Source organism: Herpailurus yagouaroundi, unplaced genomic scaffold (genome assembly GCF_014898765.1).
Source record: "Herpailurus yagouaroundi ecotype Mexico unplaced genomic scaffold, PumYag 182, whole genome shotgun sequence".
Classification (NCBI taxonomy): domain Eukaryota; kingdom Metazoa; phylum Chordata; class Mammalia; order Carnivora; family Felidae; genus Herpailurus; species Herpailurus yagouaroundi.
This window is the reverse complement of record NW_024412413.1, coordinates 9,001,592-9,017,587: the sequence shown is the minus strand read 5'-3', so window position 1 is coordinate 9,017,587 and position 15,996 is coordinate 9,001,592. Positions and strand designations below refer to the sequence as shown.

Sequence of the window (15,996 nt, the reverse complement as noted above, 5' to 3'; positions counted from 1 at the left end):
GAAGAAAATGAAAACACTAATGCGAAAAGATATCTACGCCCCCATGTTCACTGCAACATTATTTACAATAGCTAAGCTATGGAAGCAACTTAAATGTCCACTGATGGATGAATGGATAAAGATAATGTCTACACACACACATACTCACACACACACACCATTATCCAGCCATAAGAAAGAAGGAAACCTTGCCATTTGCAACCCGGATGGAACTTGAGGGCAGGATGCTAAGTGAAATAAGTCAGACAGGGAAAGACAAATACCATATGATCTCACTTATATGTAGAATCTAAAAACCAAAACAAAACCAACAAAACCAGCAAACAAAACAAGCTCATGGATATACAGAACAGATTGGTGGTTGCCAGAGGTAGGGGGTAGGGGGTAGGGGGTAGGGGGTGGGCCAAATGGGTGAAGGAGGTTAATAAGCACAAGCTCTCAGCTGTACGATAAGTCATGAGGATGTAACGTACGGCATGGGGGCTGTTAGTTAATAATGCTGTATTGCATATTTGGAAGTTGCTAACAGAGTCAATCTGAAAGATCATCATCATATTCTCTGCACAAGAAAAAAATTTGTTAACTATGTATGGTGACGGACGTTAACTAGACTTAACGTGGTGATCATTTCGCAATACACACAAATATCGAATCATTATGCCGTACATCTGAAACTAATATAATGTTATACATCAATTACATCTGAATTTTAAACATCATCGTCTCGTTGGTTTGACAGCGGGGAGGAGTCACGGGCAATTGAAACACAGCATCGGCACCGGATCAGCCACGAGAGCCCAAGCGAAAATCAACAACCCGTTTCTGGTGTGTCAGGAAAGGCTTCCTGGGAGACGCAACATCTTTGCCCAATCTTCAGGATTGAAGGATTGAAATCCACACAAATGGATTCGCACGCCAGGGGTGGGGCTTCCCGATGGAGGAAGTGGCATATGCAATTCCTAGAGCCAACAAGGTGTTTGGGGCAAGTAGTTCCGCGTCCATAGCTAGACCATCGCGTGTGACAGGGGAGGACGGAGGTGACACGTAAAACTGGAGAGGAACCCAGCTTATCTGCCATGCTTTGGTGTCAGGACTCCATCCTAGGGGGGCTTCCCATTTTAGACATGTCTGAAGTCTCTAGTTCCGTTCTGACCTGACTGCTCTCTCTAACTTGCCTCCCCCAATCCTCTCTTTACCCTCCTTCCACAGTCATCTTCTTCAAGCAAGGTTAGAGCACGGCCTTGCTTAAAACACTGCAGAGGCTCCTCACGGTTATTCAGGCACAACTGAACTCCCTCAACATAGATCAGGAGACCGGGCACACGTGCCGGTCTTAGTCTGTTCGGGCCGATATAACAAAATGCCACAGACTGGGTAGCTAATCAACAACAGAAACTGATTCCCCACAGTTCTGGGGACTGACATCCAAGACCAGGGTGCCAGCATAGTCAGGCCCCGTTGAAGGCCCTCTTCTCAGCAGCCGATTGCCAACGTCTCACGGTGTACTGACGTGGTGGAGGGGGCGCGGCAGCTCCGTGGGGTCCCTTATAAACCGCGAATTCCGTTCAAGAGGGCCCCACCCTCATGACCTAATCACCTCCCAGAGGTCCCACCTCCTAATACCATCACCTTGGGCATTAAGTTTTCAACATATGAATGTGGGGAGGGGGGCACAAACATCCAGACCGTAGCAATGCCACTTTGCCCAAGGCGCTCCAGGTTTACACCTGTTACCCTGGCATCACTATCAGTCGTGCCCCCTCGCATATCAAAGTGTCTTGGTCTGGACAATAAATTACATGGTCACCTTTTTGATACGACTTTGCCTACCTTTCTCACTCCGTCTGTTACCTGTCCCGACATCCGCTTAATCCTAAGACCCTGCTAAATTGCTTTCAGTTTTTCGAGCCCGCCAAGCTTCCTCTTACCCCACATCCTTGGTCTCTTACACAGTGTTCACTCTGCCTAAGATAGTCTCTTCTTTTCTCCTCACTTGGTCTGGTTCCTTCTGCATGGTGGGTAAAATAGTGTAGTGAGCTCTCTTTCAAACTGGGGGTTGTGACCCTTCAGTAGGTTGTGAAGTCAAATTGTGGGTCACATCCAATATTTAAAAAAAAACCCCAAAACTGCCTAGAATAAACTGCCTAGAATAAAATAGAATAGATCAGAGCACATTGCCAAAACTATTGTTTTGTGAAACTAGTGTGTGAGTCCACGGGTACTGGGTCACGGCATAAAAGGCATTTCTGCTTGATCACAGTCGAAAGGTCTGAAACACTCTGGCATAGGTTCTGGCATCAGACACTTTTGGTCTAGATCCTAACTCTGCTCTGTGACCTTAGGCAAGTTACTTAAACTCTCTGTGTGGGTTTTCCTCATCTATCTTGTAAGATGGCATGAAGATGGAATGAATCGAAATGCTCACAAGGATACTCAGCACACACAAGGTAAGCGTTGGCCATGTTGTCATTACCTATCAGGTTCCAGTTTGGACATCACCTCTCCTAACACCCGAAGTCATGGGTAGATGCCCTCCTGTGTGTTTCTCCGTCCTCCCTATCCTAACGTTTGCCTCACTCGTCGGGTTGGACTCGATCCCTCGACCGGGAGATCCGTAAAGGCAGGGATCTTGTCTATCATCGACTATCACACAGTTAGCACCATGGCTGGCACCTGGTAGGTATTTGGGAAATTTTTGTAGCAGGAACAATTTGCTCCTTTTTGGAAAAAGATTTACAGCCATTTGCTTCATTCAAATAAAGTCCACCTGGGACTGAGAGCTCAGTCATTCTGATGATGAACCTGTCACCGTACTTTAGATTAAGTCTGATTCTCCTAATTTGGGATGTTGGAGGGGTTATGTGACATATGTATAATACACACACTCGTTAGTAATGTAGAAAAGGATTTGGGCTGGATGGCTTTTTGACCTAAAAATGCCTAAACAATTCAAAAGTCAGCATCTCTTAATCTTTCCTTTCATCATCACAAGGATGAAAAAAATCGGCCACCGTGTGGCATCTTCGAATGTAGTTACAGCCTTCTGGTCTTTCAATTATTTAACTGACTTCCACTGCAAATGACTGTGGATTTGCTCTATTCATTCACTTCAATGGAAGCCTTTAATAGTTTAATTTATGTCCGTTCTACACGTGTGAATCATGTTTTCCTGTATTTTTGAAGTAAAAAAAGAGGAAATGATTAAGTTTAAAAGGTTTTAATTGGATTTCTTAATACCGAGCATATAATGCACAGTTGCCATGTCGATAACCTCTCAAATTTCTATAGTCAGTTCTGTAATTCAAAGCACGCGTTGTAATGCTCTGATGATATAAAGCCTCTTTCAGAAAAATGTGAAAGCATACAGCAACTGCCCTCAAAACAGAAGACACTAGTACAATGCATCCAATTCATGAGCAACACACAAAACCTGTATGCAACTGCTCGCAAAGCATCGCATATACCTAGAAGTGGCAAAGAGCAGAGCCCAGAGTCAGAGCTCTGCTAGTGGCAGACTCACTCTGATACCTGTGGGTGGTCTGGGGGACTCCCGTATTGGACCAGTCTCTTACTGAATCAAATACGTACATGCTTCAGATGATGATTAGTGCTACTGAGGAAACAGAGCAGGGAAGAGGCATAGGGAGTGCCAATGGTGGTGGTGGCATATCGATTTTTAAGAAGGCGTTCAGGAGAGCCTCCCTAGACTCCAACCTTTCAGCGGGACCAGGAAAAAGGGAGAGAGAGAGAGCGAGACCCAGAGAGTGAGACAGCATCGTATACAGGACTCGGGAATGGCCTTCAGAACAAAGGGCACTTCTCTGACACCCTGTAAAGGAAGCTTCCAGGCTCCACAAGACGGGACTGCTGGGAGGGGTCTATCACGTACAACACGCTCAGGCACCTTCTACTTGTCCTGGAGGGCAGTCCCTTCAGCACGGCATTAAAAAAATGTACCGTGATGGGACACCAGCCTCACTGAAGAGCTTGTAGCGGTTGTCATCTTTGGGTGGAGGGGATCGCAGGGATGAGGCAGAGGTGACAGGACTGGTGACAAAGAAACAGGTGGGTGGACCTCTTAGGATGTGTATGCCAAGAGATTCATGCCCCATAGAAATGCCTGCCGGGGGATGGGGAGACTCTCGAAAAGGGGGTGGGCAAGACGCTCTGTTTACTGGCCGTCAATCATCCTCTTTCCCTGGTCACTCCAGTGGCTGTTCAAGAGGCTTTGGCCACGTGGCAGGGATGGAGGCCACGCGTGGGCTCCCCGACATTAACTCTTCCTGACCAAGGTGACCTGGCTACCCAACTGCTGAACGCTCAAGCCGTCGGCAGTAGAGGTTCCTGCTACACCCCCAGCGCGGCGCCATTTTCTGGGGAAAACAGCCAGTTACCTGGTGTCAGCCTCCCAGTCCCGGAACTGTCCGCTCTAAAGGAAGCTGCGCTTTGCCTTCACAGGGGGCCGCACATATCCGGGCGCGGGGTTGCCTCCCCTGCCTGCAGCCCTTCTGACAGCACCGTGAGTGAACGCTGTCCCCTCACGAACAACTCTACACAAGCCGGAGTCTTGAAAAAGGGCAAATGCTTCTCAACTCTTTTCAGGAGCCTAGCAAAATTTCGGTACCAAAACATGGCAAAGAGAATATTAGAAAAGAGAATCCCGGGTAACTTCGCTCCTAGATGTAGAGGTAAAACTCAAACTAAACGCCAGCAAGTCAAAGCCCATGTCTTATCTATGAGACAGTAAGTCATGGCCAAATTGAGTTTATTCCGGGAATTCAAGGTTGTCTTAAGATTTGGAAATTAACTAATTTACAAAATTCACAGCTCAACGGAGAAAAATCTATAACCATTAATATAGACGCTGAAAATGGAGGAAAATTCAATATCTACTCGTGATAAAACTGTTAACAAATGAGGAATGGAAATCTGCCAAAATACACACAGCCAACCCGCCTCAATGGCAAAACGTTGAAAGAATTCTCTGAAGAGAGAGACCAAGTATAGGAAGCCCATGATCACACTTTCATTCAACAGAGTGGTTCTACCGAGCATGGTGAAGTAAGAAAACAATACTTTGGCATATGGCTTATAAGTAAAGAAAACAATTTTGCCATCATCCACAGAGGGTACAATTTTCAACATAAAAAACCCAGAAGAATCCAGGAAAATTAGTAAGAGTTAATTAAGCAAGGTTACTGGTTATAAAGTCAACACACAAAAATTAATTCCACTCATTTTCACCATCAACCATTAGAAAATGCAACTTATAGGGGCACCTGGGTGGCTCAGTCGGTTATGCGTCAAACTTTGGCTCAGGTCATGATCTCACAGTTCACGAGTTCAAGCCCCTCATCAGGCTCTGTGCTGACAGCTCAGATCCTGGAGCCCGCTTCAGATTCCGTGTCTCCCTCTCTCTCTGCCCCTTCCCTGCTCACACTCTGTTTCTCTCCTTCTCAAAAATAAATAAACATAAAAAAATTAAAAAAAGAAAGAAAATGCAATTTATAAAATATCTCTTACAGTAGCAACAAAAATACATAAAGTACCTAGGACTAAATCTAACAAAAGATTTGGGGACCTATATGGGGAAAAAGCATAAAATATATTAAAGAAGACTTAAATGAATAGAATGATGTGATGTTGTAGAGGTGTTACCTCTCCAAATTGATTTAAAGATTCGAGACAGTCAGAGACCTTGGGAACAAGCCCCCCGTGCACCTGAGACACTCTTGGCTGGCTGTTATCGCTGTTCTTAAGGAGCAAAGCATCAGCCGAGGAGCAAGTCTAGACAGGTCCAAACTAGTCCAGGGACAAAGGTCACCAAACTTGATCTTTCACCCACTTCCCCCTTATTGTGAGGCTAAAACTCACGCCCAGAGGTGGACACTTAGCTGTCAGAGGAATCATACAATGTGTGAAGCAGCTAACTGTGCCTGCGTGCCCAATTCCCTGTATTGTCCCACCCCTACATGCTCAGATGTCCCACCCCTACATGCTTAGATGTCACTCCTCGTCTGCCTCAGGTCCTTTAAAACTTTCCCTAGCTATTGTTGAGGTCTGGCTCCTTTGTCATGACTGTGTCTCCCTTCAGCTGAAGCTGTTGCCCCAATTAAGCCTGTCTGTGCCTTTGTACTTTGGGTCCAGCCTCATTTCTGCCATTGCTGGGTCCAAGGACCTGAGTCTGGTAACAGATTGGCAGGGCCAATCGAAACTAATTTTTTTTTTTTTCCAAGAACTTGACAAGCTTTTATGTGCGAAAGCGAAGGATTAAAAAGAGACAAAATATTCCTGACGAGGGAGAAGTGCTCAAAAATTATCACAAAGATAGGGTAATTGAAACTATTTGTGGGTGCAAGAATAGTCACATAACTTCTGGAACAGAATAGAGTCCAGAAACGAATCCATACGAATGGGCAAACTTGCTAAGGATATAAACAGCATGGCAGCTCAGTGGAGAAAAAGCAGAATTTTCAATAAATGATGTGGGGACAGCTGGTTATCCATTTAGCAGTAAGACTGGACTCACGCTTCAACCACACACAAAAACCAACTCCAGCTGCGTTAAAATTTTAATTGTGGAAGGCAAAACTATGAAATTTTTAGCCCAAGCAGAAGGAGGCTATACAGTCTTGAGATACGAAAGAGTTTTTTAAAATAACAAGATACAAAGAGTGCATCCATGAAGACTAAAATTCTACCTCATTAAAATTGAGAACTTCTATTACTCAAAAGACTCTTCACCAAGTGAAAAGACAAGTCACGCACTGGGAAGACATTTACAAAATGAAATGTTTAGCCTCCAGAATAGATCAAGAATTCCTACAAATCAATCAAGAAAAGGACAAACAACCAAATAGAAAAATGGCCAAAAAGACATGAACAGACATTTCACAGATGAGGAAACATGAATGAACCGTACGCGTATGAAAATGTGTTCAATTTCACTATCCAAAAACGGTTTTAGAACAAATGAGATACCAATTGCCACCCAATAGATTGGCAATTTTTCTTTTTCCAAGAATGGCGACCTGAAGGGGTTGGTGAGGACATGGGACAACTAAAACTCTGGAAAACAGCTGGGCATTATCTAGTACACTTGAAGATGCTCATATTGAACCTTCAGCAATTTCACTTCCAAACATATGCCCTAGAGCAACTCTTGTCCACGAGAACCAGGAGGCTTGTATAAGTATGTTCACAGCTGTTCACGTTACCAAAAAAAACCTGGCACCGTACTGACCATAGTAGAGCAGAATGAATACATTCTACTGCGCACACCCAGTAAAATACTGAACAGTATTCGTGGAAACAAATGACAATCGTACACACACTTAGATGAATCTTAAGAACATATTATTGAGTGATAAAAGGAAGTCACAGAAAATAAATTCAAAATGACTCCATTTAATAGGTAAAGTTTAAAATCACGTAAAACTAAGTAACATATTGGGGTGCCTGGCTGGCTCAGTAGCTAGAGCACACGACTCCTGATCTCAGAGTTGCGAATTCGAGCCCCATGTTGGTGTAGAGTACTTAAAAATAAAAACTTGTGGGGGGTGGGGGGCGCCTGGGTGGCTTAGTCGGTCGGGCATCCGACTTTGGTTCGGGTCGTGATCTCGCAGTTTGTGGGTTAGAGCCCCGCGTCGGGCTCTGTGCTGACAGCTCAGAGCCTGGAGCTTGCTTCTGATTCTGTGTCTCATTCTCTCTCTGCCCCTCCCCCACTTGTACTCTGTCTCTCTGTGTCTCTCAAAAATAAATAAATGTAAAAAAAATTAAAAAAAAAAACTGGGGGCGCCCGGGTGGCTCAGTGGGTTAAGTGTCCAACTTCGGCTCAGGTCATGATCTTATGGTTCGTGAGTTTGAGCCCCACATCAGGCTCTGTGCTGAGAGCTCGGAGCCTGGAGCCTGCTTTAGATTCTGTCTCTCTCTCTCTCTCTCTCTCTCTCTCTGCCCTTCATCCACTTGTGCTCTGTCTCTCTCTCAAAATATAAATAAATAGGGGCGCCTGGGTGGCGCAGTCGGTTAAGCGTCCGACTTCAGCCAGGTCACGATCTCGCGGTCCGTGAGTTCGAGCCCCGCGTCGGGCTCTGGGCTGATGGCTCAGAGCCTGGAGCCTGCTTCCGATTCTGTGTCTCCCTCTCTCTCTGCCCCTCCCCCATTCATGCTCTGTCTCTCTCTGTCCCAAAAATAAACGTTGAAAAAAAAAATTTTTTTTAAATAAATAAAAAAAATATATATATATAAATAAATAAATAAATAAATAAAATAACTTAAAACACACACACACAACTAAGTAACTTACTGTTTATAGCATAAACGTATGTAGTAAAACTATAAAGAAAGCAGACAATGATGAACACAAAATTCAAATGAGTGGCCACTCAGAGAATGAAAGAAAGGGGTGGGATCAGTGAAGCTAAGACAAAGAGTTAGTGAGGGGTAAGTATGCCTACACGCTGCAGGCCAGTATGAACAGCAGATCACGGTGTGCCCAAGAAGGGGGAAGGCAAGGGAGAAGAGGATGTTGTACGGAATGACTCTCCTTCTTTATTTTTGCCTTTGGGCTGAAGCCACTGAAATTATAACATGGAAATTAGAACCATTTGTTGACAGGATAAGTTATGAACTGGACACAATTTATCAGCAGAAATTCAGACTAATGTATTTTAGAGTTTGCATAAAATTGTGAAACAAATAATAATATAAATAATAAATAGTAACAATATAAATTATAAGCCTACTTTATTTGAAAGGAGAGAAAGAGGTCATTTCATCATCATTTATAATAACAAAAATAGGGGAATAACCTAAGTTACCCTTAATATAATACTGGTTAAGTAAAATAGAATACATTCATACTATCGCATATTATTACAGTAATTGCAAAAAATTAAACAGACCACGACTGGAAGAATGGATCAACAGAACAGAACAGAGTTGATAAACAGATACTATTTAGTACAGGTTAAAGAGTCATTTCAAAACAGTGAAGAGAAATAAACTAGTCAATAAATGTTGATACAACTGGCCTCCCACTGACCATATCTAGAACCCATCACAAACCCTTTAAATCCACATAGATTAAAGCATAACTAAAGCAGGGGCACCTGAGTGGCTCAGTCGGTTGAGCAACCGACTCTTGACTCTCAGGGTCATGGGATCGAGCCCCGCGTTGGGCCCTACACTGAGCATGGAGCCTGCTTAAGATTCTCTCTCTCCCTCTGCCCCTCCCCCCGGTTGTGGGCTCTCGCTCTCTCAAATTGAAAAAATAAAAGCACTAAAACAAAATTTAAAAATGGGTGAATATATACTATGAACGTGGTGTAGGGAAAGCCTTCTTAAAACACAAAAAAATATGTGGTATTTGTCTTTCTCCATTTATTTATTTCACTTCGCGTTATACCCTGTAGGTTCACCCACGTTGTTGTAAATGGCAAGATCTCATTCTTTTTTATGGTTGAGTAATATTCTTGTGTGTGTGTGTATCTTATATATTCTTTATCCATTTATCGATGGACCCTTGGGTTGCTTTCACGTCTTGAACATTGTAAATAACACTGCAGTAAACATAGGGGTGTTCATGTCTTTCTGAATTAGTGTTTTTGTCTTCTTTGGGTCAATACCCAGTCGTGGAATTACTAGATTACAATGGTATTTATATTTTTAATTTTTTGAAGAACCTCCATATTGCTTTCCACAGTGGCTACGCTAATTTACATTGCCACCAACAGTGCAATTCTGACAGGTGTAAGGCAGTATTTCATTGGGGTTCTGATTTGCATTTCCCTGATGATTACTGATGTCGAGCATCTTTTCATGTGTCTGTTGGCCATCTGTAGGTCTTCTTTAGAAAGTTACACAAAAAAGACAAACGCCATATGATTTAGCTTATGTGTGGAATCTAAGAAATGAAACAAAGGAACAAACGGAGAGAGAAAGAAACAAAAAACAGACTCTTCAATACAGAGACCAGATTGGTGGTTGCCAGAGGAGAGGTGGGGGGATGGAATAGATAAAGGTACAAACTTCTAGTTATAAAATAAATAAGGCACAGAGATGAAAAGCACAGCACAGGAAATACAGTCAATAAGGTTGTAATAAAGTTGTCTGATGGTCACTATACTTATCATGGTGAGCACCACTGAGTATTGTACAGAACTGTCTGATCATTACGTTGTACACCTGAAATTTATATAACACTGTATGTTAATTATACTTTAGTAAAAAATAAATTTACAAAAACAAAAAACAAAAGCTCTGAAGGGAAATAATAATACACTTGACTACATAAAACATCAGACTTCTACAAAAACACCAACAAAACACAAATTTTCTGTAAAGAAATCGGAAAGACACTTCATAGCCTAGAAGATGATATTTGCAACATAAATCACAGAAAGGATTAGTAACAGCGTGAAAATTAGTAACGGAAACCCTCACTAAAATGGAGTCCGGAGGTTTCCCTAGGAGAAGCTCTCACGCCCTACCACTCTAGTCAATTGCACACAAGACAGAAGAGCAGGACTTGACCTTGAAGGCGCATACTACTGGGAAGAGGAAGAGAGGCTTTCCATATCTCCCTCCCCTCCCAACAACAGCTCAGTCAATGAGAAGCCATTACACTTGGAACTCTCAGTTTACTCCAATGGCCTTTAAGCTTCTAACAGCCTTCCCGACTACTCCTTTTCTCCTTAAGAAAGTGTACCTCTCCTTCATTCCTTGGGCTTGCCTGTTTTTTGCCTCAGCTCGTTTGTCCTGAATTGAAATTCTCTTTTATTCCTGAATAACCCTATCTTTTGCTGGTAAGATAAAGGGCAGTTTTGATTCTTAAGGTCAGCGACCTATATACAAATGCTACAAAATCATTGAATTTAAATGATCAACAACACACAAGCCAAAAGAAAAAGACTAAGGATATAAGCATGCAATGCACAGAAGAAGAAATAAAAATATCAAGTTAACACATGGAAATATGCAAATTATACCTACCATGCAATGCAACCTTTTCCAAGCGATAAAAATATAAGACTTGAAAAAAATCAAGTGCTGGTGAGGGTGTGTGTGAATAAGTAATTCTATATACCACAAGCCAGTGTGAATCGGTATTGATATTTTGAGGGGCTATTTGGCAGCATTAACTAAAATGAAAACGGGCATATATTATGACCCAGGGATTCCATTTCTAGGAATCTATCTACCCTAAATAAACACTCACATATATGCACACAGCTATTCACTGAAGCATCATTTGTAATAGTGTAATATCGAATAGCGAAATAACAGTGAAATGTTGTGAAAATAGTGAAATAATAGTGTAATACTGAAATAGTGTAATAGTGAAAAATATAAAATACCAAACTGTCTACCGGCAGGGAAATAAACTGTAACACCCAGGCAATATAGGAGTTAAAAAGAAAGGCCATCTATAGGATGGCCAAGTGATGTTGCTTTAAGACGTTTCAGAAAAATACAGAATATTCTGAAACAAAATAAAGTCAGTTCTACATACTTTTCAAGGTACATGTATGTGTGCAAATGCACAGAGAAAGGCCTAGAGAGTAACCAACAAATGGATCATAACAGGTAACTCTGGGGAGGGAACTGTGTTGGGGTAAGGGACAGTCAAGGAGGATTTGGACTCTAGCAATATTGTTTGAATTTTTTAAAATAAGAGTATATTCACTTGTTACTTACATAATTAAAAATAAATCAAACTTATAAAATGATACAGAACTATAAATTCAACTCTAAGGTTGTAGGCAAAGTCCCACAGGGACACAGTGAAAAGAAAAATTCGTGTGTAGAAAAGATTTTATAGCAGTAGTGACCTTTGAGCTGGGCCTGGCTGTCTCAATAGGACTTTGTCAAGCATCCATAATTTGGTGGAGGACCGTGGCAGACTGTATTTTCCAAAAATGACTGTACTAACACACACACCCTCCCATATGCTTTTCTTTCAATATGACATTGACACTTGTCCATGGAGGGGTGGGAGTCTATGTTCCCTCTCCCTTGAACTTGGGCAAGATTTTGTGATTGCTTTGATGAACTGAATGGGAAGGAAGTCTCACAGCATGACTTTTGAGAGTAGCCAGCTACTGCCTGGTCCTTTCTTTTACAGGACGCTCACCCTGGGAACCCAGCCACCATGCTGTGAGAAAGCCCACACTAGCCCATGTGGAGAGACTGCATGAAGAGTCTCACGTGGAGAGAAACTGAGGCCCCCAGCCGACAGTGGGCACCAGCCACCAGACACACGAGTGAACGAGCCTTCAGATGATTCCCATCCCCAGCCTTTGTGTTCTCGGGCCGAGGCCCAAACACACGTCATGAGACAGAGCTAAGTCATCCCCACTGTGCCCTGTCCTAATTCCTGACCCAGAGAATTCCATGAGCAGAATAAATGGTTATTTTATGCCACAAAGTTTTAGAGCAATGTGTTACCCAGCCGAAGTAACTGGAACAAAGACTTTCTAAGGAGAAGAAACTATACAGGTAATAGAATGTCACAGAGCATTGTGAGTATTGGCAGTATTGTGTGATGAGGCTACAGGGGTTGGCTGGGAGCAGGCCATGAAAGTCTCATATGACGGCATAAAAAAATTAAACATGCTATCGGTAGTGGAAAACTACTGAAAGTTTTTAAGCTGAGAAGTGAAACATTTAGATCTGCATTTTAGCAAGATATCTCTGAGACTGGTGTGAAGGAAAGACGGGAGAAGAGAAAGACTCAAAAATAGGAGAAGCTTCTCCAATTAAGACGAGTTCTAACCAAGTAACATGGGGGACTCATCCCTCACTCGACATGTTTTGTGACTTTTTTCCTCTTAAAGGCTTCCCCTGAGCCTCATTTATATTCAATTTCACTTGTATTAAAATGTTGGCGGGGAAAACTGATTTCCACACAAAAAGTTGCACATGGATATTTACAGCAGCTTTATTTATTATGATTGCCAAAACTCAGACACAACTAAGATGTTCTTCAGCAGGTGAATGGATAAATACTCTATCATATCCTATTCAGCACTAAGAAGAAATGGGCTATCAAGCCATGAAAAGACACAGAGGAGCTTAAAATACATGTTACTGAATAAAAGAAGTCAGTCTGAAAACGCTATCCTGTATGGTTCCAACTATATGACTTTCTGGAAAAGGCAAAATTGTGGAGACAAAGCATCGGGTGTTAGGAGGAAGGGAGAGAGGTTCTGTATGATACTAAAATGGTGGATACGTTTCTCAAAACCCATAGAATATACAACACCAAGAGAGAACCCTAATGTAAACTATCGTCTTTGATAATCAAGCATTAATGTATGGTCGCTGATTGCAACAAATGTGAGGTGTGGGTAGTGGGAGAAGCTGTGCTTGTTTGGGGGCAGGGGTGTATGGGGAAATCTCTGTACCTTCCATTCAATTTTACTGGGAGCCTAAACCGCTCTAAAAATGAAGTTTAATTAAAAAAAAATGTTGGGGCGCCTGGGTGGCGCAGTCGGTTGAGCGTCCGACTTCAGCCAGGTCACGATCTCGCGGTCCGGGAGTTCGAGCCCCGCGTCGGGCTCTGGGCTGATGGCTCAGAGCCTGGAGCCTGTTTCCGATTCTGTGTCTCCCTCTCTCTCTGCCCCTCCCCCGTTCATGCTCTGTCTCTCTCTGTCCGAAAAATAAATAAACGTTGAAAAAAAAAAATTAAAAAAAATGTTGGGCGCGGCGGGGGGGGGGGGCGGGGGGGATACATGGGAATATGAGATCACAAAAATGTTTTCCTTACTATTCTTTCGAGCTTCTGGATCTGGATCCGTTTACATAAAGCGTATTCTAAGAAGACAGAGCAAGCTGTCTAAAAAATGGTAACCACTTATAACTAATTATCCATGTGAGTCATATCATCCTTGTACTTACAAATATCACCATAACCCACAACTTCGTGTTCTGTGTTTGTTGGAACATCCTCATCATCGTTCTCAGGACCAGTTTTATAAGAAAATTATATACATGTAAATGTAGAAAAGAAATCTACGCTAATAACCTACAGGGTTTTTTTTAAATACATTTTGGATATTGGGGGTATATATAAGGAGAAAACCGAGGTGCGTGGCCCAAAGATGAGGGAGAAGACGAAACTCGGAACATAAGGAGCCACCTCTGCAATGAGGGAGATGCCTGGATGGATATAAAAGCAAAGACAAATGAGGGGATGAAACATACTGATGAGAACGTTTCATTCTCAACTTGGCAGAAGGTCTTGAGTCCTATTTTTTGAGAAGAGCAAGAGGAAGAATGTATCAAAACTTGAGAGTTTCTGAAAAATAGAGACAGTATGGAGCGGTGCCATGGTGAATCAATCAGGTCTTTCACAGCAGCAGGACCCGGTTGGAATTTGATAGTGTAATTTCTTGGAGGCCAGTCTGTATCATTTTATACCGTACCCCCTCTAATGTTAATTATTCAAGAGGCGATTAGCCAGTTTGGGGGATCCCATGCATTCTGGCCTAAAGCTTGGTTATCAAAGAGATGTTCATACAAATGAAAAAAGGAACTCAAATTAATTTTTCTGCTTTTTTAAAGCATTCGTAAGAGGTCTGATTGTGGTTACTAATTTTTGAAATGGTGAGAAAGAAAAGAAAGCAAAATAGAGAAAAAAAAAACCCACTGAAACAAATGGCAAAATAGGATTATAGGATTACGTGTGGGCTGAATTCATCCATGCTGGTCCCATCCCCCATTATCAAAGTTAAATTAAAGCCCTTATTGCTATATTTCACCAAATAAAATCTGACGAAAAGCAACTCCTTTCCCAATGTTTCGTATTGATGCTTCTGAGTAGACTTGCTAATTTTTACCCAGTTTACCTGCATCGCAGAGGTGACAAACGTCTGCTTGCTCTTCTGAGAACCGTTTAGTTGATGAGGTAATGGGAGGAGGAAGTGTGGGCAAAACTGGCTTTGGATCATCCTCATAAAATAACATCAGGTCCTTAGAGAAAATAAGAGAGCACATGAAGTTTGAAAAACATAATTAATCCCCCTGCTTCACTTTGGTAAAACAGATGGACGATTCATGGAGATACGCTGTGTCTATATGTGCCAACATAAACCCATTTTAATGGAAAGAACTTAAATATAAGGTATGTATACACTTGGTGTCCACTGAGCGTAGGGTGGTTTTCTACCCTTGGAGATCCTCACTCCTTGATGAAGACATCTAGTGCAGAGTAGCAACGCTTCTGTTTGAGGCATGAACTTTCCCCACCACTCCCTGAGCATCCTTAGGGCGTACTATCTCAGAGGCTGATTGTTCTGTTTTACTGTTCTGTTTTACCTGTGTCTATCTTTTTTTCAATGTTTGTTTATTTTTGAGACAGAGTACACGAGCATGCGCGCAAACAGGGGAGGGGCAGAAAGAGGGCAAGAGAGGATCCCAAGCAGGCTCCGCACTGTCAGCACAGAGCCTGATGTGGGGCTCGATCCCACAAACAGTGAGATCATGACCTGAGCCGAAATCAAGAGTTGAATGCTTAACCAACCGAGCCACCCAGGTGCTCCTATTTGTACTAAATTTTAGAACTTTAACTTTTTGTCATGGAGTAAAACACAGATGATAATCAATCCAACCATGCAGTTAAACAAATCAATGCATGGCCAATCTGGTTTCATTTACATCCTACCAGTCCTCATCGGCTTTATTGTGAAGCCAATCCTAGGTACATCATTGATTTCAGTGCCTCTCTCTAAATGACATGAACTCTTTAACACAATTATTTTATACCTATAAACTTCCCAACCCCTTAATGTCATCAGTTATAAACTCCTCATCTTTTCAATTTCTCATGAGTGCTATTAAGCAGTTTTTTTTCTATAGCTTGTCCAAGAGAGGATTCAAATAAAGTCCATATGGTGGGATCAGTTGACGTGTCTTTTTCCTCCTATGAACGAAGATCTGTTTTACGGTACTTTAAGGTATAATCAACATAGAGTAAAATGCATAAACCTTAAGGGT

The 15,996-nt window shown here is 42.3% G+C and overlaps 1 protein-coding gene across 8 annotated transcripts in view; it reads right to left on the bottom strand.

The window, feature by feature from the left end:
* ENTHD1 (ENTH domain containing 1) overlaps positions 1 to 15,996 on the bottom strand; it is a 104,101-nt gene that overhangs the window by 30,943 nt on the left and 57,162 nt on the right. For all 8 annotated transcript variants that reach the window (XM_040490769.1, XM_040490768.1, XM_040490767.1 and 5 more), the window contains one exon: positions 14,850 to 14,973. In XM_040490769.1, coding sequence (XP_040346703.1) covers positions 14,850 to 14,973 — 124 coding nt within the window. The remainder of the gene's footprint in view (positions 1 to 14,849; positions 14,974 to 15,996) is intronic.